Source organism: Notechis scutatus, chromosome Z (genome assembly GCF_049901735.1).
Source record: "Notechis scutatus isolate UNSWTSFEM ecotype Mainland chromosome Z, rNotScu1.2, whole genome shotgun sequence".
In the NCBI taxonomy this organism is placed as follows: domain Eukaryota; kingdom Metazoa; phylum Chordata; class Lepidosauria; order Squamata; family Elapidae; genus Notechis; species Notechis scutatus.
The window spans coordinates 92,779,707-92,807,337 of record NC_142025.1 but is presented as its reverse complement, the minus strand read 5'-3'; the positions used below and the strand labels follow the sequence as shown (position 1 = coordinate 92,807,337).

General features: G+C 40.0%; 1 protein-coding gene across 6 annotated transcripts in view; it reads right to left on the bottom strand.

The window, feature by feature from the left end:
- THRA (thyroid hormone receptor alpha) overlaps positions 1-27,631 on the bottom strand; it is a 177,555-nt gene that overhangs the window by 45,608 nt on the left and 104,316 nt on the right. For all 6 annotated transcript variants that reach the window (XM_087945604.1, XM_087945607.1, XM_087945605.1 and 3 more), the window contains one exon: positions 13,976-14,231. In XM_087945604.1, coding sequence (XP_087801730.1) covers positions 13,976-14,028 — 53 coding nt within the window. In that variant the 5' untranslated portion in view covers positions 14,029-14,231. The remainder of the gene's footprint in view (positions 1-13,975; positions 14,232-27,631) is intronic.

The window sequence follows — 27,631 nt, the reverse complement described above, 5'->3', positions numbered from 1 at the left end:
AGCAAGAGACCAATACCGCCTCCACCATGCTGCCAAGAAAGGGAAGGTTAGAGACTGGAAGATAAGATTCAAGTCTGTTTTCCTGAGGACAGAACGCACCCATCTTCTTCAAAGTTGAGGGGATTGCCTCCTCAAAGAAACTAAATCCAACCACAGATCACTCTTGGGTGGCTTTAGCCATTCAGGAGAAATCTGGATCTAACAAACAGGTTGGTGAACTAAAAGGCTAAAGAACCCTATCCAATTTCTTAGGAATCATAGAATCAAAGTTGCTTCAAATTGCAGTACAATGAATACCTTCTCCTGAGCACCTCAACTTATTGGTTTATGTCCAATTGGAGTCCAACTGTTTGCAAATCAACCAAGTAACAGGAATATTCCCCACAGCACCTCTGCAGATAGTCCTTCAGCTGTCTTCAGCAGCGACAATCTCCGTAAGCACGAATGCTGAGTAAACATTTGGCCACTTTTATCACTATAGTGTAATATCTAATACAGGTTCTTGCTTGATGATTTTTCATCTTTCTCCCATAACTTTCTTCTTGCACTTCATTTGATAGAACACCTCAGAAAACCAAGGCATGCCCAACATAAAAAGAGAGACTTCAAAACGGCTATCTAGTCTGAATCTCCAGCTGTATGTCCATTCTGGGTTGCAACTAGAGCTTCAGTTGAACTGTCCACCACAGATCCAGAAGAGGATTTCCCCCCCACCTTTTTTTATATTTTACACAAACGTATACTCTGTCATAGGGGATGCGGTGGCTCAGTGGTTAAGACGCTGAGCTTGTCGATCAGAAAGGTCAGCAGTTTGATGGTTCGAATCCCTAGTGCCATGTAACAGAGTGAGCTCCCATTACTTGTCCCAGCTTCTGCCAACCTAGCAGTTTGAAAACATGCAAAAATGCAAGTAGAAAAATAGGGACCACTTGGTTGGGAAGGTAACAGCATTCTGTGCGCCTTCGGTTTTTAGTCATGCTGGCCACATGACCACGGCGATGTCTTGAGACAGCACGAGGTCTTTGGCTTTGTAATGGAGATGAGCACCGTCCCCTAGAACCAGAAACAACTAGCATGTATGTGCGAGTGGAGCCTTTACTTATACTCTGTCATGTGCAATAAGTGAGTAATTAATTACACATCCTCTAAGTTATGTTTATCACAGAATGTAGGAATCTGAAACAATATCATAACATTCCAGAAAGGAAAGCATTTTGCAATCAGTGTTCAAAATCCTTCCCTTGCTTCCTATCATAGATTCTCAACAGAATATGCAGGGATAAAAGGTAAAGGTTTCCCTCGCACATATGTGCTAGTCGTTCCTGACTCTAGGGGGTGTTGCTCACCTCTGTTTCAAAGCTGAAGACCCAGCACTGCCCAAAGATGTCTCTGTGGTCATGTGGCCAGCATCACTAAACACCTAAGGCTCACGGAACACTGTTACCTTCCCACCAAAGGTGGTCCCTATTTTTCCACTTGCATTTTATATGCTTTTGAATTGCTAGGTTGGCAGAAGCTGAGACAAGTAATGGGAGCTCACTACGTTACACAGCACTAGGGATTCAAACTGCCAACCTTTCTGATAGACAAGCTCAGCATCTTAGCCACCGCATCCCATTTATGGGGATAATGCTTGCTAAATCAACATTTACGCAAAGCAGTGCCTGGAATTTCTCTGCCAAGCTTCTGCCTTTTGATCATCTGAAGAGTGCATTTTATTGATCATTATCAGCCCCAACTAATTTCATCTCAAGATCAAGGATCCAAGGGAAATTTAAGCCCCAGTAATCCTCATTTTAAAATTAAGCAGAGGTCAAGTTCCGGATCAATGCTAATCTGAACAGAGGTCAAAGGGATTTGTTGGCATAATTTTAGGGGAAGGCTGCTGAATGTAAACAAACATCAGGCCAAATCTGAACAAATCCAAACCCTTGGATTCTCCCCACTCTTGCAAAATCACATATTTTGGGAAGAGATCAATACCAGTTCTTTGCAGCAGGTGGCTCTGTGGTTTACTCATATTAGCTCCGCCCAGAGTATGATTGGAGAAAAGTGTATCCTAGTCAGAATAATCACTAACATTACTAAACATTTTATTCATTTACTCATTGACATTTCACCTAGCATTGGTTGTATCTCATCAAGTCCATATTCAGAACCACAAAGGTTAAAAAGGCATCTCATGATGGCTGGCTTTGCATACAACATGCAAATCAGTTAGTGGAAAGTCAGTGAAAGACTCAACCATTGTCAGTTGTTTGGTTTAGTTTAATCTCTGTTAATTTTTTTCTATGGGTGTCGTGTGTGTGTGTGTGTGTGTGTGTGTGTGTGTGTGTGTGTGTGATGGGGGAAGTCAGAGAGGGAGAGAGGGAGATGGAGGGAGGGGGGAGAGGGGAAGAGAGAGCAAGAGGAGGGGGAGGGAGGGAGAGAGAGAGGGAGGGAGGGAGGGAGAGGGTATTATTTTTTATTGTTTTCTGTCCTCCAGCTCACATACATCATGGACATAGAGACTAACCCATATAAGTAAATAGAAAAGCCTAAGGTCCATGTATGTATCTCAGCATATTTATAAATGGGCTGTATGAACAGAAAATGAGTCTGCCTACATGGTTGCTTTCGTGGTGTGGAGACAATAACTTGGTCCTCAACACCAGTAAGACCAATGAGCTTATAGTGGACTATAGAAGGAATAGATCAGATATCCAGCCCTTGCTTATCAATGGAGACTGAGTGGAGCAAGTGGCCAGTTTTAACTTGCTGGATGTTATCATAAAAGAGGATCTTCCCTGGGGCACTCATATTGTAGCACTGGTCAAAAGGGCCCCAGGGCAGAGATTATACTACTGGAAACCTCTCAGGAAACAACAACTGAATGAAAAACTGCTGGTGACCTTTTACGGCTGCATCATAGAAAGTATTTTAACTTACTACACCTGTGTATGGTTTGCCAATTGCACAGTGGCTGATAGGACAGCGTTCCAGAGGGTTAACATAATTGCCCAGAGGATCATTGGTTACTCTTTCCCCTCTTTGGAAGAGCTTTATAGCTCCCAATGCCTTAAGAAAGTTCAAAACATTCTTAAAGATCCATATCATCCTGGGCACCCTTTTTTTGAACTATTACCAACTGGCAGACTGTACAGAATAATAAAAACAAGGACAAATAGGCTGAAAAACAGCTTCTATCCCAGGGCAGTAGCTCTGTTGAATTCTATTGTATAGTAAAATATTAATGCAATATTGGGTTTTCAGTTCAATTGTATAGAATGTGAAGGATGTGTTTGTTTTTTATTTTTATAGTTATAATGTACACTGAAGATGGCATTTAATTTTATTGTGCCAGGAGCAATGACAATAAAGTAAACTAAACCAAATGATTGCCTCCAAGCTCTTTACCTGTATGATACAGTTAATTTCTGTCCTCCGTACAACAGCATGAAAAAAGTTTCTGTGAAACAGGAAGTACTGTATTCTAGTATTACATTCCTGGGTCAATTAATCATGATGGCCTTAGGCAAGTGTCTCACCTATCTTTTAGCCAAGCCCAACCATCAAAACCTTCCAGGAGTGATGGGTGTTGAAGTTGGGCATTTCTGAATGATGTCTGATAAGCTGCCCATATGGACAAGGTAAGGTGAAAGACATTTATGCAGGAGGCTCTAATTCCATCACTTCCCAATGAATACCCTGAAAGAAGTAATTTACAAGCTGGAATTGCCAATGATCTGTTCCTTGAATTGAGTTATCTCATTCCACTAATTGTAAAGGCCAGAGTTGGTTGGGAGAATGAAACCGGCTAACTTCAGATATGTCACCTTGAGCTCCTTGCACAAAATCACCTATATGATCAAAAGAAATATTAACATATACTTCATTGTGATTAATTTTGGTAAAATTGGGCAGCCCCAGAGACTGGAACAATGTTTCCACAGACTAGAGGATAAGATATTGGCAGGCATCAACTGAACTTTGAAGTCAACCATTGCTGGATTCCTTATGCCTAGTGTTTTTATTAAGTAGAGTCCTTAGTGCTCTGAGTTTGTTCATTTGCACTTCTGATGGTTATTAAGATTGTGAATGCATGTTCTTTTAGAGTCTGAGACAATACTAATGCTTTATGCTTATACGTGTCTGGCATGCCAACTTTACCATTGAGGAAAACATTGTTATTGCCCTTTTTCAGATCGCTGTAACTAGTTACACAGTGCAGGGGTTGCATGATTGCTATTCAAATCTATTCCACATGACCTTTACCTGCAGGTCTCAATTTCTTCTGGAATGGTGGTGCCTAATTAGATTCCACACCACCACCCCCAAAAGAATAAGTTATGGAACAGGGGTGCCATCTAGTGGCCAGGTGTGTTCATCACCAGAAACTACCACATACAGACAAGATATATTTGGAGGTGGGAGGGGAAGTGGCTGGAGGAAAAAAGAGTATTTTGCAGGTTACCACTCACAAGATGAGGTCTCTCTTCCTGCTGCTGGAAAGCTCTTAAGCTCATAAATGATACTGGTTTCAAATACTAAAGCATATAGCTAGTCTGAAATATAATTTCAAAAATTAGATTATGGTGTCCTTCAGCATCAACCCATATGAACACAACAGAATACATTCTCTACTCAAATGTTTGTGTACAAAGAGACTGGGAGACCATGAATTCTAGTTCTGCCTTGGGGCAGTTACAGGAAGGAGAGAATAACAATAAACCAAACTGAGGAGCCACTTTGGTCTAGTGCAGGGGTCTCCAACCTTGGCCGCTTTAAGACTTGTGGACTTCAACTCCCAGAATTCCTCAGCCAGCTTTGCAAATTTTCCAGCCAGGATGGAAATAAAGTTAAAAAACCAGATAAATGAACGCTTTAGTTGCCTTTTACACCTGTCTTTCTCTTTAAAAAATCATCAACAATGCAATCATATATAGGAGAATTTAAATGCAGAGAAACCTAAATAATGGTACTAATTTTAATCATACTTACATAAATAAAATACTTGGAATCCATGTGGTGCTTTCCCTACATTGTTATAGTACACTTAAAAGTTGACAGTAACTATGCTAGTATCAATTTCTTCCTGCTGTAGTAACAAGCTGGAGAGTTTAGCTAAAAAATAATAGCAGGAATCTCATGGCAAAATTTGAACTGTGAAGTTCCCATTTCTGCTTTCATTGTTTGAAACAAGAGAAGAAACTCAGTTACTTAAGATTTGGTTGTGACCTAATTTCATTTATTAAAATTCTTTTACATTAAAAAAAAAGGAAAGTTAGCAGTTTGCAAAACGAAGGCCAGCTTAACCATAATCCTTCTTTCTAACAATGCTTCTTGGTCCCAGACAGACCCACGTGGCATAGTTAGAAAATAAAAAAGTACATGTCACATATAGTTTCACGTACTTTCTTCAAGATATGAGCTTTCTATAACTGGCTACAGCTGCTATGGCAATTATTTTGAGAAGGTACCTCTAAAACACCTCAAAACCCAAAGTTAGGGACTTTATCCTACATGATTTGGATTACTGGAGAGGGGGAAAGAGAGAGACATTACCCCATTCAAACATGCTCTGGAAATACCTATCACATGGCATTCTTGTAGATGGCACCTAGGTTCTGGGCTTCCTTGCCATAACAGACCTGATTATCTTTATCCTTACAAATCTACATCAGTCGACACAGATATTTTAATTTTTAATTTGGAAATGACTTTGCCCCATATGTTGATCTCTTAATATGAGGCAATTAAGGGGGTTTTTAAAAATCAAATTTCTTTTATACGGTTTTAAAAACCTTTCTTATTGTTATATATTATAAATTATATTAAATTTATATCGGTAAGTTTCCTACAGCCCTATTTGGTAGATATATATAAATCTGACAAAAAAAATTGCACCATGATCTGAACAATCTTTTCTTCTAGGGTTCTCTAAGTCTCAATGCTATTCCCCCCCGCCCCCCAAAAAAATAACATTGAAAAAAACTCAAAAGTCTCCAAAGAGGTCCCTTTCAATATAATACTTTTGCACAATTCTAACCCCAATTCACTTTCTTGTACATTTATAGATAGTTTATAGCCTACAGTAATTTACTCACATTCTGTGTTTCCCTCAGGTTCTTTTCAGTTTTCTTTTTCTATCCTTAGCTTGATTTCTTCATTTAGCTCCACTGTATCAGATTTATCCTCCTGACTTGAGTCTTGGCAGACCCAGTACCAACTTCCAACTGGGCAAAGAACAAATACTGAGAACCAAGACTTGCCCCAGTCTTGATGCTGAGCAACCAGTTACATTACTATCAAGAACTGAGATGATAGACCTGGAAACTGCCTTTGCTCAGTTAGGGCTCTGACGTGTGTGTTTGGGGAGAGGGAAAGTACATCATGAAGGACAGATGGATTAATTTAAGTTACTCCCTAACTTGGTTGCCTGTCCTTCAATTAGTTCAAATAGAAGGAAAATAGCTTAATTCTGAGGAGTATTACATTGAAGGACCTTGAGCAAAGTCAGTATTTCCTCAGCCATTTGTAAAAACAGAAATTGCCTCATTGTGAAGGGATCACTACGAGAAAATGGTAAAAAACAGAAAGTAAAAACTGTGTTGTAAACTTTAGGATTTGAGAGATGGGAGAATTCCAAGACAGTTTGGTCCTCCATCCTTGCTTAACTATCCTGGCTGCCAATACATCATGCCAGCAAAGTCTGGGCAAACAGAGGTGGCAATACAACTGGCTGACAGACAGCAGTCTCGGCAGCAAAAGACACCTGCTGGGTTGTGGGGCTCAAGAGGGTCCAGTCCCTGCCAGTGTCAGAGAATGGGTCCATTATCCTAACTATCCCCACCTCTACTTGGCACTTCCAGATGCCACAGACAGAGGGATAAACAGACCCAGCTTGCAGCCTGGCACACATGGAGACAAGTCCTTCTTAGGAGTGGAAATAGACAAAATCACAGTTGTTCTGGCTAGCAAATAAATGGGACCAAGAACCACACAATTCCCTCCCTTTCTCACTCATACACATAGCCACACAAGCATAAACAACATATGGTTTGAGTCAAAGAATACTGGTGAACTTGAATGATGCAATAAACTGGATCTGCATCTATGAGAATTACTGTAACGATTCAAATATAACACAGGAATTTGCATCATATCAGACTCCCTATTTATATTAGGTTTCTCAGGCTAACATCTCTCCCCACCCCACCCCAGTTGTTGGCTGTTATAATTTGCCAGACAGAATGGATATTGACCCTGTAGTCCAATATATTTCAAGAGTATCAGCTATGGAAGAGCTGGCCTGTAGGAAACAAATATTTGCACTGATATCATTTACTCAACTCTGTTTTTCAACATCTAGAACAGGGGTGTCAAACTCACATCATCATGGTGGCATCACATGACGTATTGGGACTTTCCCCCCCTTCCCTAAACAGTGCATGGGCATGGCCAGCATGTGATGCATCCAGCTTGTGGGCCATGAGTTTGACAGCCTTGATCTAGAAGAAACTTGCTAGAGGAAAGTATTTTGAACATTGCGTTGATATGCAATCAACATATGGATGACCTGCAAAATTGGCTGAGATTGTTTTCCTAGTTTAGAAGAAACATGGATATGGAAGCAGGACCATCAGACCAATGAAAATATATCCTTGATGGACTGCCATTTATGGTCTGGGTTTCCTTTAAGCCTCAGTGATAATTGGAAATTACTCAGAAATCTGGGGTTGATGGCCAGAAGTATTTTTTCTAAACTTATGTTGCTATGTCATATGTGACTGTCACAGAATTGAATATGTTCCAGTTATTCATAGCAAAATCCAAGCTGGGCTATTGGTTTTATTAGGTAACTAGTTCAGGAAATTAGGTCAGTACAAAATTTAAAAAAGCTAAACAAGGCTTCATAAATAATTTGGTTAAGTGGTTTGGGTATGTTTGCATGCATCTGCAATTTTTTTTACATGAACTGTATCATTCTGTAGTAGTGGAAGTTAACTATATGAGCCAGAGAAAAGATAAAGCCACTTTAAAGAGTCACAGACAAATGCCACATTTGTACTCCCAAATAGTCCAAATTATTTCTGAATACTCCTAAAACAGCCTCTTAGAAACTGGTGACTGGCTTACATGGAATCAATAATGTTGTACTTATAGCAGTGATGAAGACATTTTCAAATTCATTTCATCTTTTAATTTTTAACACTTTAAATTATCTATGTCCAAGTTATTAAGGATTGACAACTTTCCTCTAAAGTGCCTGCCTTCTGACAATACGTTTATTCCTATGTCAAATGAAAATTATTATGGCAGATACTGTTCAAGGAAAAATATATCTTTGATAGTGGCCTCACATCCCTAGAGGCTTCAGGCTCCTTGTCTGCAGATTCACCAGAAAGGTCTATATATATATGTATTTTCAGTAGCAATTTCATGAATTTTATTTTTGCACTGTTGGCCTTATTGGTAATTCATTTTTAAATTGATGCTATTTGTATTGCATTTGTATTATACATAAATTAAATAAATTCACAATAAAATTTTAAAATAATAATAGTAATTGTTTCTATATTTTGCATTCATTTTCATGGAGAAAGGGTTTGCGTTATTTGTCTTGAAGCAGGTACCCCTTAAACCTGGCTATGATAGATAACTCTCAGTCCTTCCATTCCCTTTTTAGGGAACATTAGTAAGATGGTGAAGGACTAGTTGCAGAGTTACGGATAAAGAAGATTATTTGGACAGTTTCAGTCAACCTTCAGACTGGAATCCAGATAGGGCAGACTCCTCTTGAAAATGACCTCCAATGGAAGATCATTTCCATTGAGATTTTGCTGGCCTTGCTGGATATCTCAACCGTCCTTGGTAACGTTAATTATGGTGTGTCCTTGTGGACCACCTGCAGATTCTCACCCTTCTCCATGAATGGTTCCAATTGATTGTGTGGGAAGAAGAGGCAGAGCTGCTAGTTCTATGTTGTAGAGTGTTATAGGGCTTGATACTCCCCCCCCCCATCTTCTTTTCTCCTACTATTGAATGTCTACATGAAGCTGCGAGGAAGGTCATCAATCTGCTTGTTGATGATATTTCCATTCCAGATTAAACTGAAGATACAATTAACCCTCGACCTCTGTGCCTGAAAGCCATTAGTATTTAGGTAGGGAGAAATAGGCTAGCTTTTAACCCCAGCAAGACGGAGTGGTTGTTGATCCCAGAAGTTGATGTATCCTAACCTAAAGAACAAGGGCAGACCCTTGAACAATCTCATCTCGGTGCCCATTGGGGCTGCTTTTGGAATAGAAGCCTTTGTTGATGGGTCACACATTCCCTTGTACCTCATGTTTCAACTCTTGCAATCTGCTGCACATGGAGCTGCCCTTAGAAGTTAAAAGTAATCCAGGATGCCGCAGCCTAATTATTACAGGCATTTTATCCATTTAACGTCTCTACTGTATTATGTGGGCTGCATTAACCCTAAATAAATCAAATAATTGGATTCATACCATCACTGAAATTATTAAAAGGAAAAATAAGGAGGGTTCAAATTTATCTTAGTGCAGATAGATGACTACATCTATTGATTTATAACTGACCTGAATGTTATGTTAACACAAGCACAGAGAAACTACAGTCTATCTTGCCCACACTATCCAACTAAGTCACAGCACAATTTACTTCCCAGACTGAGTAGCAAATATGATTTGGGGAAAATGAAATGGAGATGAAGTGTACGTGACTGAGACAAGTTAATACATATCATTTGACTACTAGAATGTACTTGGCCAGCCCCTTTCTCTCTTTTGAACCTGTCAAATGTTTTTCCTAATTGTTTTTCAGGCTGAACCTCTTTTGTCATTCCCATATCCTTTTTGTCAAAAGCTCACCTTTTGCTGTTATTCTAAAAATAAAATAAAAGAGAGAAATATATGAAAACAAACAAAACCCGCTGAAGTTTCTTAAGATTTCACATTCCTAATCTAATGCCAGATTTGCGATTCAGTTTCCTTTCTGGAAACAAACAAAGACCGAGGATACTGCAGTATGAATTGACAGCCTCTAGTTATAGCATTTGGAAATGATCTCACAAACTTGACTGAAAACGAACTTCTCTATCAGTTCGTGACATGACTGCAACCTCTGTGCATATTGCACATGCCTGTAAACTTATACTTTTTTTTGACATGCATAACATTACCTGCCTCCCCAGACATTAATTTTACATGGGAAAGGGGAATATTATCACTTCAGCTTTACCAGTGGTACTACTACCACTTCAGAAAGCTAGAATTCAGGTAGCAACTGGTTAGTTGCTACTAGTTACTAATCCAATGTATTTCACATAAACCCTGTACCTTGAATTTTGATATGAAGTTGTTTGCAGCATTGATTACAGTTTGTATATGATCGCCTGTAGTTAATCCTTAATTGCTACAGTTAAATTTATAAGTCACATTCATAAAAATTGTGCTTTTCACCTATTGTTGGAGATTTGGCTTCTAATATATAGAAATCATAAACTTGTTCTGTATAAAATCAGGATAGATAGATTCTACAGAAGAACCGTGTGCTAGGATCAGCTTTAATAAACATATTTGCCTCTCATTGATTTTAGTAAGAAGTAAAAATCCACAAAATAATACTAGAAGCCAATAATTACAGATAGGACTGTTTCAACAATCTTAAAAACAAGACTTTTCAATGGAGATAAACCCACACATTTAGCTTGAATCTTTGAAGTGTCTAGCTAGAGGATATGCACACATAAGAATGGAGAAAAGACCTTACATATTGGCATGAAGTTGTCTTCTGAAAACATTACCTTGTTCTAACCCGGGACCTTTGTTGGAATCTCCAATAGACCTGTGGCAGTGTGGCACCCCAATTAAATCACAAATAAATTGTAAATTACTAAACTTTCAAGAGATCTTGGGTATTTGGAGGTGTAGCATGGGCCAGAAAAGGCTACTGGTTTTCCCCTTAATTACCCATCATTCATATAAATAACATTTGATCTCTGTTTTTTGTTAAATAACATCAACAGAAGGGAGAACATGTTTGTGTCAGATTCAAGTTGTACATCCAGAAGTCATCAGATTCTATTTTAGGTTAAAAGAATCCAAAGATGACAGAGTTGAGGATGACCTCTTTCAATCACCTAAATAACAGAAAGGCAGCATGGTGTAGGCAAATACCAGCAGCCTAGAGAAACTCTTCAGGTCACTCAGCAAGCTCTCTAACCACTGGATTTTATTTACCTTTGTTTTTAGGTTCTTTCAATTCAGTTGTTATCATGTGAATAAGCCCAGGCAAAGAAAATGGATAAGAAGGAAATCTTCAGGAGTGTATTGATGAACCTTTATTTTTAAATAACTACAGCAGAAAAATAAGGCTGCTTTTCACTGTATATCTAAAACTATGAAATTGAACCCTCCCACTAGCACTTTGAATCTTCTTCTTTTATTTTCAGGCTTCACACAAATCTGCCTTTTGACTCACAGCCTTGTTCACACACCCACATGGGCATTTTAGCCGTTTCAGCCATATTCAGAGGGCAGTGCTATGAGTAGGCCTGTGCTTGAGATATGGTTCTCCTTCAAAGGGGGATGTATGCTCAGAAAACTCCACTTGCATCAAAAGAATACACCTGACATTTGTCTCTTTGTCTAATAGTAATTGATTCAGAGAAGTTGATGAAACAAAATATTTCAATGCAATAATATTTTAAAAGCAATACATTATTTCTCAAAAGTTTCTAGAGTTTAGCAACAGGATTTGTCCATGTTTCTCAACATAATTAGTTTAGGTAATCCCCAACCTCTATAAACTATTTTTGCGAATCACACGTGAATTAGCCAATAATTTAAAAATAGGCTATTTGATATAATAAAACAACAGGAAAAACAACATTGGAAGGGACCTTGGAGGTCTTCTAGTCCAACCTCCTGCTCAAGCAGGAAACCCTATAATGTTTCAGACAAATGGTTGTCTAATCTCTTCTTAAAATACAACAAAGACAGGGAGAGACATACTTCTTTACTGAAAAATATATACCAATAAGGGAGTTGTCTCCATGCTTTGTGAGCAAAAGTGTAGTATGCAAGGGATGGACTTCAGAAAGATTTCCTATAGAGTATGCTGGCTCCCTGCCACAAAGTGTTGTCTTTTTGCCAGAAATAGAAATGCCTACTTAAGAGGACACTTAGGCTCAATGCCAAGACCCAACCAAAAGCCCATAAAGAAGATGAGGATCAATGATCCTCAAGATGAGAAATAGAGGAAGGAAACTAGGCAAGAGGACCTCAAAGATTCTGGACAGGTTATTTTGGATAGCTCTCTGAAACAAGGCAGGGTTTTTACAGGAGCCACTGCTATGAGTGCAAAGGACATTGTCCAAGTACCTGACCCTCTTGCACAGCCAGCCCAGAGCAGAAATTTTACAAAATATTATTGCATTTGAGCAAATTGGGGCGAGTGTGGTGCCTTTCAAATTTGTTCATGATTCACAGGAAGGCACTAACCATGCTTTGAGAACCATTGTAGTAATGTAATGCAATATTATCCTCACACTAACAATTAGGAGCTGCCTACTGGTTTTTCTAGTTCATAATTAATTCTGATTAAAATAAGAACAAGAACAACTCAGCTTTATTCATTTACATAGTTGATAAGATGTAAATGAGAAAAGCTGGGTTGTTCTTATTCTTATTTTAAGTACAACTCATTCTCTGGCAACATCTCTGATTTGCCATGTCCCCATGGTGTTGCCTTTCTCCTGTTCACAGTCGACACACAAGACAGCCTTACGTCATGGCTAGCTCTACAGATGTTTTCCCTTAAATTGTCAGGAACCAGTGATAATTTCAGGGTGCATACAATCTGTTAATCTTAACTATCCATGTTAGCAAAAGTACAGTGAGTTAATTTAAGGGAGTAGGATAAGCCCACTTCCTATAGGTTACTTTGGTGTATACAATCCTTTCCCTTCTGTCCCTTATGGCTCCCTTCATTTTTTTCCTCTGTGTAAAGAGTTGATGTCGCTGCTAGAAGATTCCCACCTCTCATTATTATTTGCCCATAGGCTTGTTTTCTAGAGGGTTTGGTGCCCCTTTGAAAAAAGAAATTAAACTAATTCTCCAAACAAGCATCTCTGATATCTGGATTGTGGAGTCTGGGATGCAGCAGGTTTTAAATATCACTCCTGTTTCATTGCTTCATATAATGAACTTGAGGAGGTACTGGGTTTGAACAAATGACTAGATCTCTGGTATTTAGCAGTGCTATGATCATTTGTTGCTAGCTGTTGATGTTCCGAAAAGGGAAGACGATCAAAAACAGAAGTTTAACCAAAGGCTTTGTTTAACATGCCTGTAAACTGAAATCAGAACTGAGGATAGAAAGGCAGAATAGGAGTCAGCAAGTTTTATGCTGGTTTAGTTTTCTGCTGGTTCAGGGATGAGTAAGTAGCATGAGGAAAGACTTACAATTAAAAAAAAAAGCTGGTAGTGAGAAATCGCCCAATTTTTCAGATCTACTTTAAAAAAGCAGTAAAAAGTACACTAAATGCTGAATATGATGCTAAATTGTATGTTTCGTGATGTGAATGCAGAAAGCAGCAGAGATAGTGTCAAATGGAGAAACACTAAAATCATAGAGGTCTAACTATATGTTCCCCATTGCTCCCCCTAAAAGTTAATGAGTTATTACACAACAATCAGAAATGAGTCAAATTGGGATAACTGAGAATCAAGAATACTCAAAGATACTTCAAAAAATCCTGGAGATCTTCACAGAAATTTAATTTTTAAATTTTCAGCACATGGTTACTTTTTAATGTGTTCCATCAACTAGAATAGAGCTCTTTACCATGTGCATTTCTAGAACTAATTCAGAACTAAATAGAGGTTTTCAAACTACCACTGAAGGAAATCTCCAACATTCTCTAACTGTTTTAATGCTCTATAGAGTTCCATCAATTTGATGACCTTACCGGGTGTCCTCTGGCTCCGATAGGCACTCCACCGTGCTGGGCTTCTGTTCCATTCACCGCAATTCCATCCAGGATCAATAAAGAGAGACCAAGGTGGGCTCCGCCCCCAGAGGCAACACTCCACGGTCGCCACGACAGATGTGGATTTGAGATTTGAGGAAGGAGGGGCTATTATGCTATGAAGCAAGCCCCATTGTGGTCCTCTTCACTGTTGGCAAACTGCAAGCATTCTGGGTCAAAAGCTTGAAGAGGAGACCTTATAAAGATAAAAAGAAAGAACAAATTTCTTATTCATATTTTATCTTGAGTCTTTCTCATTCTCTTGACTTTGGAACAAAAATTTGAAAACGTTCTAATTCACTGACGTATACATGTAACATGCTGGTTACAACATTATCTAATTTCTGAATCTAGCCTCTTAAATCCTCAATTTTTGTAATTCAAAACCACAAAAAACGCAAGATGAAATATATGAATGAAATACAGTTTTGTCCATGCTTGTTTATTATGAATATATTTTATATTTCAAATAAAAAAAATAGAAGGAAGAAAAAAAATATTTTGAACACTGACACATTGGCTGAATTCTACATGCATTTAACGAAGGAAGAACTATTCTTTGACAATAGCAATTATCCCCATTTTTCTTGCGATGGTGCCTTCCTCTTGTCTCCAGACATCCATTGCTATACTGGTGTTAAAGCAGCATTTCCCCCCTTATTCTCACATTATTTATCGGCAGCCTAAAATGGTATGAAATTAATTACTTTTTGCAGCACTTCGGATGCTTAGAAACAAAGCCATGTAACCAGTAATGGAATGATCGGAGAAGAGCCTTTTGAATGCTTTAGTCAATGTGAGACATCCTTCCATCCTCCCCACCCACCCCAGTCAGTTTCTTCACTGTGATTCTGTTACTTATTCTGCAAAGATTTGGAAAAATACTTTAAATTATTGCCTCGCCTTCATGCCCAGTGATGGGAGGCTAGCATCTTATCTTGGTAAAGGGGAAAGGCCTGTTGTTAGCCCAAGAATTAAGAGAAGATGTGAGGCTATCAAGATATTTCTAAGAGTGTCCTGGAATATTGCCCAGATTGTATTTCTTTCATTAATGCCCACCTGCAATGAACACTTGAGCATTATTTATTTAAATATTTATTATTTATTCATTAGTTTTGTACAACCTTTCAGTTCAGAAATGATTCTAAAGTAGTGTACAATACTAGAAACAGGTAACAATTAATAAGAAATGACAGCAATAATAGAGAACAATCTTCTGTCTCAGCCTTATGCAAATGCTCTCTGAAGGATCATACCATCCAAATTAGCCCACCACAAAAACCCAGGTTTTAAGGAGTTTTTAAAATCAGACCAGGGGAGAGAGAAAACAAATTTCAGGGGAAATGCTGCTCCAGAGGCAGGTAGTGACCAAGAAAGCATGCTTCCTGGTTCCCACTGACCCAACATGTCAATATATCAGAACATGCCAACTCTGTGAAATCAAACAGGTAGAAAAGATCAGACAGAAAATAAATGGTCCCTCAAATAGCTATGCCCTAAGCCACAAAAGGCTTTAAAGATGATAACTAGCATCCTAATTGCACCTGGAAAACTACCAGCAGCCTGTGCAATGTTATATGGCCTTACTGAGACATCCCTGGGTCACTACATTTTGGATTAGCTGCGGTTTCTAAGTGGTCTAAGTGGTCTTCAGACTTCTGTGGAACCTGTTGCAAAAAGTCTATTTGAAAGAGGACCAAACCATGAACGACTGTCTGAAGAACAGTTCAAATCACTTGAGTTCAACAGTTTTTTCAGAAGAGAATGCACAATGCTTCAATGCTGGGGAACCATTCTTACCTCAAAGAAACTGACTCTATAACAATGCAAATTACATACTACCTAACAAGTCAGGAGGAGGCAAGATACAATAAACAAATGGATGTTCGGACGAGCAGTCTTGAGGATTCCATCTCCTTCCCTGGGAGTGACGGGTGCAAAAGGGCGTTGATACTTACTTGATACTCCCGTTCTCTGTGAGTTGTGAAGAGCATCCAGTAGTGGGAGGTGCTTCAGTCTCTGCTTGGATATGCTGGGCTTAATTGCGAGGATGCTCCTCCTCCTCCTCCTCCTCCTCCTCCATGGGAGTCCTCCCTAGCGTCCCCCAGTTTTGGCAAAGTCGAAGTGATGAAACCCTCGTATCCTTCACCCTGTCTAACCGCTGACCGGAATAGAACCCCACCAGACGGAATTTGGGTGGGGCTGGATGCTCTTCATAGCTCAAGAGAACAGGCGTATCGGGTAAGTACCAACGCCCTTTCTCCAATGAGTTCAGATCATCCAGCAGTGGGACATATCAAAGCTTGGCTTGTCCTACAGGAGGGTCTCGGTCTGCTGTGGAGTCCCCTCCTGATCCCTGTGGACCCATTACAAAACTCTCCTACCAAAAGAAGCCTCAGCGGAGGCAAAGACATCTATTTTATAGTGTCTAATGAAGGGTGATAGAGAGCCCAAGTTGTCGCCCAACAAATTTCTGCTATTGGCGCTTGTGTGGCCCATGCCGCCACCATAGCAGCGCTCCTGGTTGAATGCACTGTTATGCCCCTGGGCACTGGTAATGATTGAGTCTCGTACGTCTTAGCAATCGTGGCTTTCAACCACCTGCCTATTGTCAAAGAGGAGACCTTGTGCCCTTGATTGGTAGCTTGAAAGGAAATGAAAAGAGACCATGTTTTCTTGAAAGGTGTCATGAGGTTTAAATACATACGTAGAGTACATCTCACGTCAAGCCGATGCCATTGGCGTTCTAGGCCCTGATTTGTTCTCAGACAAAAGTTGGGAAGGACTACTTCTTGTGCCCTGTGGAAAGCTGAATTAATTTTTTGGATGAACATAGGATCTGGATGAAGAACTACTCTGTCGGAGTGAAAAATACAGAGGTCTTGTCTGACTGATAAGGTGGCTAGTTTCGAGATAAGTCTTGCTGATGTTATTGCTACTAAGAAAATTACCTTGTATGAATGAAAGTGGAGACTCATAGTTTTCAGGGGCTCAAAGGGGCACTTCGTGACCGTGGTGAGAACCCTATTAAAGTCCCAAGTTGGATAACGGTGCACCACTGGGGGTTGTAAATTTGTGGTGGCATCACAAATAAAGCTGCGTATGTGTGGGTGATGTGAGATAGTCCGCAAATCTCCCCAGGTGACGACTGAAGCTAGGGCTGCCACCTGTCTTCACAAGGTGTTCGGTGAGAGTCCCTTGTTGAGGCCCTCTTGTAAGAACCCCAATACTTGTGCCACTGACGGAGAGGTGGGGTCTATGTGAGATTTAACACACCATCTATAGAAAATGTTCCATGTGGCATTGTATATGCAGTTTGTTGAACGGCACCTGGCCACTTGGATGGTGGAGATGACTTTGTTCGAGAGTTTCTCGCTTTTCAGACATCTCCACTCAACTTCCATACAGCTAGGTGGAGCCATTGAGGGTCTGGATGTTGAATCGGACCCTGAGTGAGCAAGACTCTGTTCAGCGGAATTCTCCATGGTTCTTCTGATTACAGATCCATAGATTCGCGAACCACGGCCTCCTGGGCCAGTATGGTGCCACCAACAACAGCTCTGCCTTCTCTTCCAGAAGTTTTTGTACCACCTTGGGAATCACTGGCAGAGGGGGGAAAGCATACTGAAGTCCTGGGGGGCCAACAACAATGGAGAGCAATGATGTTCTCTGTTCCTTGAGCTGGGTACCTGGAGATGAACCTCAGGAGCTGTGAGTTTAGGGGAGAGGCGAATAAATCTATGACCGGTTGACCAAACTTTTGTACTGCTTCTTGAAACAAACTCGGATGCAGGCACCACTCTGATTGATCAACCGTGGTCCTGCTCAACCAGTCCACCTGGGTGTTTGACAGACACAAGATGTGCTCCGCCTTGATGGAGAGCACATTCTTTTCTGCCCAAAAGCACAGTCTCTCTGTTGTCTCAAGTGGGTAGCCCCCCTGCCTGTTTATATGGGCTTTTGTTGTGTCATTGTCGGTTAAGATGAGGGATGCACTTGGTCCGAATATGTGGAAACTGCGAAGAGCCAGATGGACTGCTCTGAGCTCCAACCAGTTTATGCTGCATGATTGTTCTGTTGCTGACCAACGTCCTTGAGCCGTGAGGGACTGGAAGTATGCTCCCCATACAAACAGAATGTTATCTCTCCATCTGGTAAAAAAAGATGCGGCCGTTACCCACGTGTCTGACTGATGTGCCTTACAAAGAGCTAACTCAGCCCTTTTATCTTCCGGTTTAAGCACCTCTTCTGCTTCACTGGGAATAGTGGAGGAGGATGCTAAGGCTACGACCGGATCATCAACCTCTGGTGTGTTCAGGGAGTTAGAGAATTCTGATGCCAAATTGAAAAACTTCCTGTGGTATCACATGGGGGCGGGGTACACTGCTGCGGAAGCCCATTGTTTTTGTACCAGATCAGAAAACATCTGCAGAACTGGGACTACATCCACCTTAGAAATTGGTTGGGAGAAAATTAAGTCCTCTGACTCTCCTGTAATACTGGTTGTTGGAAAGAGAGGGTAGATTTATCAATGCATGTGGTGTTTTTGGCCTTGAACAAGAGTGACTTAAATAATTGAGGGCAGAACAGGCCGGTAAATATCGATCGATCAGGACTGAGGCCCTCATCATCCAACATGCCCCTTTCTAGGGGATCCATCTCTGACAGGACCGGGTTGCTGTCATGTGCTGATCCTGCCTCAACTTGTTCCATTTGGTCATTTTGGTCTCCTTCGTCTTGTAATCTCTGAGGAGGCATGTGTGGGATCATAGAAATCTCCCCTTGGGGAGGTACCTGAGGGTAATGTTGATCTGTCCTGCCATTAGAGTAAATGTAGCCTCAGGGGCTTATCATACAATGGGCACGATCATTGAAAAAGCAGGTTGGACCGGAATAGCCGTGCTGTGCCTGGATGGCATGGACAGATCCAGGTAGTGGTGGCTGGGGTTCTTGAGCCTGAGCCGGCCTAGAGGGAGACGGAAGCTGGGAATTCTTTTCAGACTCCCGCATGCACTTTTTCATGTGCTTTTCTCACGCTCTCTGGCGCCTATTGGCGTCTTTCTCTGCAGCCTTTGAAGGTCCCTTGGACTGTTTTGACTTGCTTTGGGTTCTTGTCATGGCTCTAGAAGTTGATGCTCTAAAGCTACTACCACTTGCCATTATGACCCGTTGAGATGCAGTAGGCCTACGAGGCTGTACTTGTTTTGGATGGTTGGCACGTCCAGGGGCCTGCTCCAGGGATGGACAGGGAACCCTACTAATAATAGCTCCCCCTCTTTTAAATTTATTTATAACGGTAGTAGTATTAATATTATAGTACTATTATATTGTTGTTATTGTTGAATATAATTTTTTAATTTCTGGAAAAAAAAATTTTTTAATAAAAATAAGGATGTTATTGTACTAATACTAGAGACAGTTAATTAAAATTGTATCAAATTCGCCTTGATCAGCCAAATTAGAGAACACCAAAAGACAACAGGCCAAAAGACAAGATAAAGAAGGAAACTCCTATGGATTCAGCTAGGCCTGCAACAGCTGCCTTGTACACATGGACACAGGCCTTGGTGCTCGCTGTTGTGCTGCTGAATCAACTGGGCTGTGAGGCTTAGCCAACTTACGAGTCTCCAATAATACCCTGAGAAGAGGATAATGGAGTATAAACTCCCCCTGGGCTTCTGCAAAGAGAGCTTTGTTAGGGGATGATGCCTCTCAGCAGCCTCAGTAAATACAGTGTGGAGCACCACCATGTGGTCTGAGTGATCAAAATGGTGCAGTTAATTTGTGTGCCAAGACCAGATCAACAGCAAACTCCTGCCTCGTAGTGAAGTCGCCAGAAATGGCAAATGAAAAATAGAGGCTAGGATGGGTGAAGAAGGGCGCTGATGCCCCCACCCCTATCGGTGTTCTCAGCAGGGAGAAAAAAGCCTTGGTTGAGCTGTGCACCCTTTTACAATGGCGCCGCTAGAAACAGAAGTTGCAATGGCAAGGGCTGATGCTCGGAATTTCGGCGAGGAATTGCCTCAGACTGCTGTGAGTGTGCCAAGATCGCTCCCCAACGGTCTGTATACAAGCTCCGATGGCCAGATGGAAAGAATGCCGTCAGAAGCTCCTTTGACTCTCAGGTGATATGTGGAGTCTAATTGGTAGAAATTTAGACCAAACCTGCAATACACAGTATTTGTAGTCTTTGCTCCTATTCCGGCCAAGGAAAAAGCTGCCTAGTCCTACGAAGGCTGAGCAAAAACTGGGGGACACTTGGGAAGAGTCCCGTTGAGGAGGAGGAGCATCCTCGCAATTAAGCCCAGCCTATCCAAGCAGAGACTGAAGGACCTCCCACTACTGGATGCTCTGAACAGCTCATTGGAGAACTTGTCCCACCTAAAAAATCCAAACTGTATTTCAGTTACTTCAGTGGGAACAGCCAGTCAGGTCCTACTATAAGTAAATCTGAGTAACTATATTAATAATACTGCATATTAAAGAATATCATCCCTCCCAGCCTTGATTTCAAAAATCTGAATAATGACGAAACAACGGGAATGAAATTCAGCAAATTCTCTTTTTTGCCAAATGGTGGTCATCAGGATTTCTGCAGCTCAAATCTGGCAGGCTCCGTAAATAGTTGCGTTCCTTCATGTGTCTGACTCAGTAATGCAGATCCTAATAAGTTCGTGCTCTTATTATTTTAGTTCACCTCCTTATCCCTCTTTACTGACTAGAGCTAGTGGGAGTTCAACATAGCTCGTCTCTAAAGCCTAGAGGTTTAATCTTTCCTAAAGTATACTATTGGTATAGTATATTAATTAACATATTATTGCATTTATTTGCTTCACTCGGCTTTTGTTTGTTTTGTTCTTTTAAATTTTGCTGGTCAATAATCATAAATATTATTGATTTTCTAAAGAACTGAAAATGTTGAAATGCAACATTTGCTTCTATGTATCATGTTCTTGCTGCAAATCTTCAGAACTAGTATAGAATAATTATCAAGAATGTGAGCTATTAATCAGTAAGTTCCTGCAAATAAGTTCGATGTTTTCTAAGAAAACCATTATCTTTCACTTTTAACTTCTTCTACAAGTTATAATGTTAACAGTATAAACAGCATCTCAGTATCTTTCTATCATATAAGAGCCATTGTATATAAGTGTAACCAAAAAGGGGGCGTGTAGAAGCACACCAATGTGCCTACCATCCCTGTCCTATTGTTTCTTTTATTTTTCTTATATGTATCCATTTCATGTATTCATAACTATGTTTATTCTTATACCTATTATCTTGTAAGCAATTGACAAATCAAATTAAAATAAAATAAAAATAATATCTTAGAGCATAGTAAAAAGCATTATAGATTCTTATTATGCTTGCATTTTATTACTAAGGAACAGACATTGAGAAACACTAACTTTTTTGTTTGTTTGTAAGGCTTGGTAATCTCATTTATTAAAATATAATTAAATATAATTAAGGATCCCATTATTGTCCTCTTAAAAAACATTAGAAACATGTAACTTGGCTGAGGGTACTGTGGACTGTCAAGAAAACAAACTGATGGCTCATCAAACAAATTAACCCGGACATCTCACTCGAGGCACAAATGACCACAAGCTCAAATTATCCTACTTTGGACACATTATAGAAAGTCTCCGCTCTCTGGAAAGGGCTTTAATGCTGGGTGGAAGGTGGAAGTTAAGAGGATGACCAGCAGCAAGGTGGATGGATTTAGTTTACAGTGGCGATGAGAGCTCTATTGGGAGACATAAAAAAAACAGGTTAGGGATAGTTGTCATAGAGAAAATCTATGAGTGTGGTTGCTAGGAGCTGAAAATGACTAGACAGCATATAATCAATAAATCAAACTTAGCTCCAGTGTCTAACCAACATTCTGCTATACACTTCTATTCTGGGACTTCATAGCTGAATTCACATATGATATACTAAGTCAGGATTTTAAGAGCCATTGTTGATTGATTAATATAATTTATAATACCTATAGTTTATGTTTAGCTGGGTTCACACATCAAGCAAAGAAACTAAAATATAATTTCAGTTAATGTGTGACTCCAGCAATTGAAAAACAGTGGTCCACAGCAGGTAAATGCAATCAGTTATTTAGTCTGAAGCTGCAGCCACATGGTTTCTGTTATCAGCTTTGGTGTTTTATGGACAGCTCTAACATATCCATGCCAATTGGAAAATAGATGTAGGACTTTAAACTCAACAATCTGAGCCAATGGAACAAGCCTCTTTGAAATAGCATGTACAAGTGACATGTCGTATATGGAAAAAAATGACCAGATCAAAGTCCATCTCACACAACAGCCAAACCAAATCATTTGGAAATTTTATGAACCCAGTGTAGTGAACAGTTACGTCCTCTTGTCTACATTCAGCATCAGGTATAAAGAGTTTTATGAAAAGAGATATGTAGTTCACCACTGAATCTGCCATTAGAATAAATGAGACAGCAGTCTTGGCCCGTGGAAGCACTGTTTTGTGAAGCCTAAGTGGCCTTGCCTCTCTCTAGTTCATTATTAGAGACAAAAGAAAAAGCAAACTCTCTGTCCATCAATTTCAGAATAGAAGGCAGCACAATAGGGCATATCCATTTGCCTTTGACCCCAAGCAAAATGCCTTGAACTTGTCCTAGTTCAGTTATGTTATCCCAGATGATAGAGGCTGAAAAATCTCTTCTCTGAACTTGTAAAATTCCTCTTAAAAAGCAAACTTTGCATCCCCAGATATGACAGGACTGCAGTGTCAAAATTCCAAAGCTGCAAAGCCAAAAGCCCACCACACCCCAGGAACTGGACTGAGGAAAGCTGATCAGTATTAATGGGGCTTCATAAAAATATTGGCATTTGGTTCCATAACAGCCCCATGTGCCTCTTGTACTGCAGAGAAAACAGAAGGTTCTTTCCATGCCCAGTAGTGTCAGAAAACCTGTCAAAATCCCCTGTGCTGAAGCTCAGGCTCTCTAGACAAAATGGTCACAGAAATAAACACGCACCTACCGAAGTCAAAAAACGAATCAGGCTGAGAAGCAGATGGGGGAAGGGAGAGGGAAAACTGCTGGTGTGTGTGTTAAAAGGATTGCATCTACCCTCGTTTTTTTAAAAAAAAATCTACTTCAAAGTGAACACTATTAGTTTTGCATAACTAACAAAGACTTGTCCACAAGAAATAAATCTCCCTGTTAGAAAGATGTAATGGCCCAAAGATAGGAGAGTTGTGGCTTAAATAGGATCATCTTCTTCCTAGCATGGAGCTAGAGCTGAAGAACTGCTGGAGCTGGCTCAAAAGCAAGATTTAGCTCTAAAATTTGTTCTCCATATGCAGCCTTGAAACATGGCGATCATTTATATAATCTGTCATTTCCCTAGACATTTTGGCTTAGTTGATTCCTTGGACCTCCCAATTTAGAAATGTCTACACTGACTTCTTCCTAAGATATGCCCCCACCCAATGATATCAACTAAAGTTACCAGATACACAACTATCATGGTGATAAAGGTTAAGGAAGCTGAAATTCGGAAACTTGTGGAGGGTCACAAGCTTCCTATCTCTCCTTCAGACAAATTAAAACAAGGATGCCCTAATGCATCTATTAGTTTTTAGCATATTTATGACACACTATCACTCTATGTTTATACATGTAGCATAGAGTAGAAATTATACTGGGTAAGATTATATTGAGATGGGTAGCAGGAATATTATATAGAAAGGGGCAGTGTGGTGGCTCAGCAGTTAAGATGCTGGGCTTGTCAGCCGGAAAGCTGACAGCCTGGGTTCGAGACCTGAGTGCCGCGTGGTGGGGTGAGCTCCCGCTATTCTCACCAGCTCCTGCCAACCTAGCAGCATGCAAATGTGAGTAGATAAGTAGGTACCACTTTGGCGGAAAAGGTTACTCGATTCCATATTTTCCTGCTAGCCACTTGATGACAGAGGCGTATCTCAGGCAACACAGGCCCCCTCAGCTGAGAATCGCAGATGAGCACTGTCCCCTTGAATCCGTCACGACTGGGCAGGGGAAACCTTTATATAAAAAGTATCACCACAGCAACTGTGGCAAGTAATAGATATATAAACAAAAGAAAACATATGAACATAAGAAAAAAAATGGCCTCCGTTTTTTCCAAACCACTCATTAAGTGATTGGCTATTGGTTTGGAACCTCATCTCTTCTATTCCCAGTTAGTAAAGATAGGCTAAGCCTCAGCTCTTCCTTTACTTCCCCTCTCCTTGCATCCCCTATTTTTTCCAAGCAGTGTTTTATTCTCCCTCCTCCTGCTCTTGCTGTTTCAGCCTTAACATGCTACATGCAAAGCGCTCTGTAAGGAGACCTGCAGCTCTTTGGCGCATTGCCAAACCTGTGTTATCATCAAAGGAAATGTGAAAACAGTCAAGCCCTGCTGGCCTCCCTAAAAGGGGAAAAAAATTGGGGGAAGAGAGAGGAAAAAATGCTGGGAGGACCAGCTTTATCCTCAAATGACCTTTTCATTAGGACTCAACTCTCTTGAAATGAACTGGGAATTGGGAAATTTCGCAAGGATATAGACAGAGTTCAAGTTGGGAAAGGAAAATCATGGTAAGGATGGGGGAGAGGACACAGTTAAATCAAAAAATAGATCACCAAGTCCTCCTGCATACAAAGGAAGAAGTTAATAACTAGAAAGAAAATGGACAGGAGACACACTATTTTGAATTCAGCAATGCAAATCTATGAGCTACTGTAGAAGTATCATTCTACCTTTATTAATTGATTTAACCGTCATGTAGAAAACACACCACTGTTTATTTTATAAGGTTGAAGTTCACTTTCACATTAATGCTGAGCAATTATATAATTCACAAAAATGCAGAAACTTATTTAGTAGCAATATTATCTTCAAGCCTTTTAAAGGATTTTTAAAGAAAGGAAATCCTTCTCCACCCCACCCCACCCCCCAAAAAAACCCCAAAACATTGTTATCTTACATTTTATCACATCCTAGTGCTTCCACAACCTAACTGGGAATTTTGGGAGCTGAAGATCAATTCATCCAGATGATAAAAGGAATAAAGCGCAGGCAAGGGGATGAGATCACATAAAGGAAAAGGTGAAGCTAGATAAATAAGAGCTGTCCTTTTTAGTCTGAACTGTGACACTATCAAGAGCAGGAAACAGGTGTAATAGTAATTATAATTACGTAGCAGTTTCATAACACTATAAATGCTTCATTTTAATGTCACTGCCTGCCAAAATTGTAGAGGCAGAGATAATAGAAGTTCTGTCTATAGTCACCCAAAGATTACACGGCAGAAGCGGTATTCTAATTTTTGTTCTAGTTTTGTCATTATGCTATACCAGCTTTGGCCTCATCACAAAATTTATTCATTACCAGTTTTCCTTAATGTATTTGAGAAGATTATTGGAATGACAGCAGATCAATTTTTTTTCTTAAAAGGAGAGTCTTCAGAAAATGCCACCATGGTTAAGCCATGGAGGAACCAGATGTTTTGGGCAGAAGTAGTATTCAGCAGGTTCTGACCAGTTCTGGAGAACCGGTAGCGAAAATTTTGAATAATTAGAAGAACCAGCAAATACCACCTCTGACTAGAGATTTTACAGTCTCCTTCCCCTGCCACGCCCACCAAGCCACGCCCACTGAAATGGTAGTAAAAAAAATTGAATCCCACCACAGGTTTTGGGGCTAAAGAGCGATGTCAATGTATCAGTGTTGCTGTCATCCCCATGAAAGTGGAAACTAATCCACAAAATGCTTACCATATTCACCAAATCTTGTTAACTCAGAGCCCTAGACTTGAATGTAAAGTTCTGTTACTGGCAACACATGATTTAGAACAGCGGTTGCCAACTGGTGGGCCGCGGCCCATTTTGGTGGGCCGCAGAGAAATCTCACCCCAGAGCACCCCCACAAAGCAATTAATCCAGGCTGCACAGAAACACAAGGCTGCACCACCCACATGGCCCGCGGGAACCCTCCCTGCCCACTCACTCCTTACTTGCCTGCTAAATTGCTATTTTTCCTTTTTCTGACCATCATCTGTTCTGCTGTGCCAGGAGATTTAGATTAGCTAGGAAGCAGGAAATGGTTGGATTTCTTAAGCTAGTCTTTAGATCTTCGGCTCAGCACAGCCAAACCTCCCTTAGGACTGAAGGTTTGCTTGCAAGCAAATTCAGTGCAGACTGACAGCAAGCAAATTTGAGAGACTGAGCTAGCCGATGGCAGATAGATAGATCATTGAATAAGTCTGTGAGCAACTCAATCTTCCTGCTTTGCCTGATTTTGGGTAAAAGTTGCTCTTTTTTATAAAAAAAATCAATATTTACATGCATGGTGTGTTATGAGTTAATTTTGTGAGTTTGCTTGCTAGCAAATTTTATGAGTTTTATGTGCTTCATTTTATGTGACAGACAGACTGCAGATAGATAGATCTCTGAACAAATCTGTAATTCTGTGAGCAACTCAATCTGCCTGCTTTGCCTGATTTTGGGTAAAAGTTGCTCTTTTTTTATAAAACATTCAATATTTATATAAATATTCATAATATTTACATACAGGCCATGCCCAGCCAGTCACATGACCAAGCCACACCCACAAATTAGGCCATGCCCACAGAACTGGTTAATGGTCCCTGGGATCTAAAATTATGAGTTTGGTGGTCCTTGAGGTCCAAAAGGTTGGTGACCCCTGGTGGTGTAGGGTCTCCAGCTTGGGCGGAGGGGTTGGACTAGATGACCTATAAGGTCCCTGATTATCTGTTGCAGTGCGTATTGTTGCAATAAGAGGCCATTATTTAGACATCTTTGTGACATATATTAAGTTCAGCTTCCAAAACATCCTATACAATGTATTCATAGATATATGGCTAATAATGTGAATAGATACCGCATTCTTTCAGGTATGATGCATAGGTTGAATAATTCAACCTGTTACAAAGACAAATTATGAAAAATATCAGTTGAAAACTAGTACATTTTATAAATAAAAATAAGCTTTAAAATGTATTTGCATTTCCTTGCTAAGATAAATTTAGTAAATGTTAATAAATAAGTACCAATAAATTAAAGTTTTGGCTAGAACCTGGCCGCTCTTGAAAGAGTTAAGTGGGGTCAGATCTGCCTGGATGAGAAGTCATCAGGAAATTTCTGAGCAGGAGGTCCTCATCAAAAAGCATCTAAAAAAACCCAATGGTATGCCACATTCTGTTTTTATCAAGAAAATTAGGTACATAGATATGTCCATGAAGTTAGGAGCAAGGACAAAAAATTGATCAATGGGTTTATCTTCAGATTCAAAGCAGATACAAACAAGACAAAAAAGAATTCTGAATCAACAATAAATTGCAACAATTAGATAAAATTTTATTAGGATCAAATAAAAAAAATATAACAAAATTTTATAATTACTTATTAGAAACAGAACTAGAAGAAGAAATCGTAAAAGGAAATATGATTGCTTGGAGTAAGAACGTAGGGCGCAGCATCACATTAGCGGAATGGGAGAAAGTTTGGGGCAGAAACAATAAGATTACCAAATCGGCCGCATACAAGGAAAATCTTTATAAAATGTTTTATAGATGGCATCT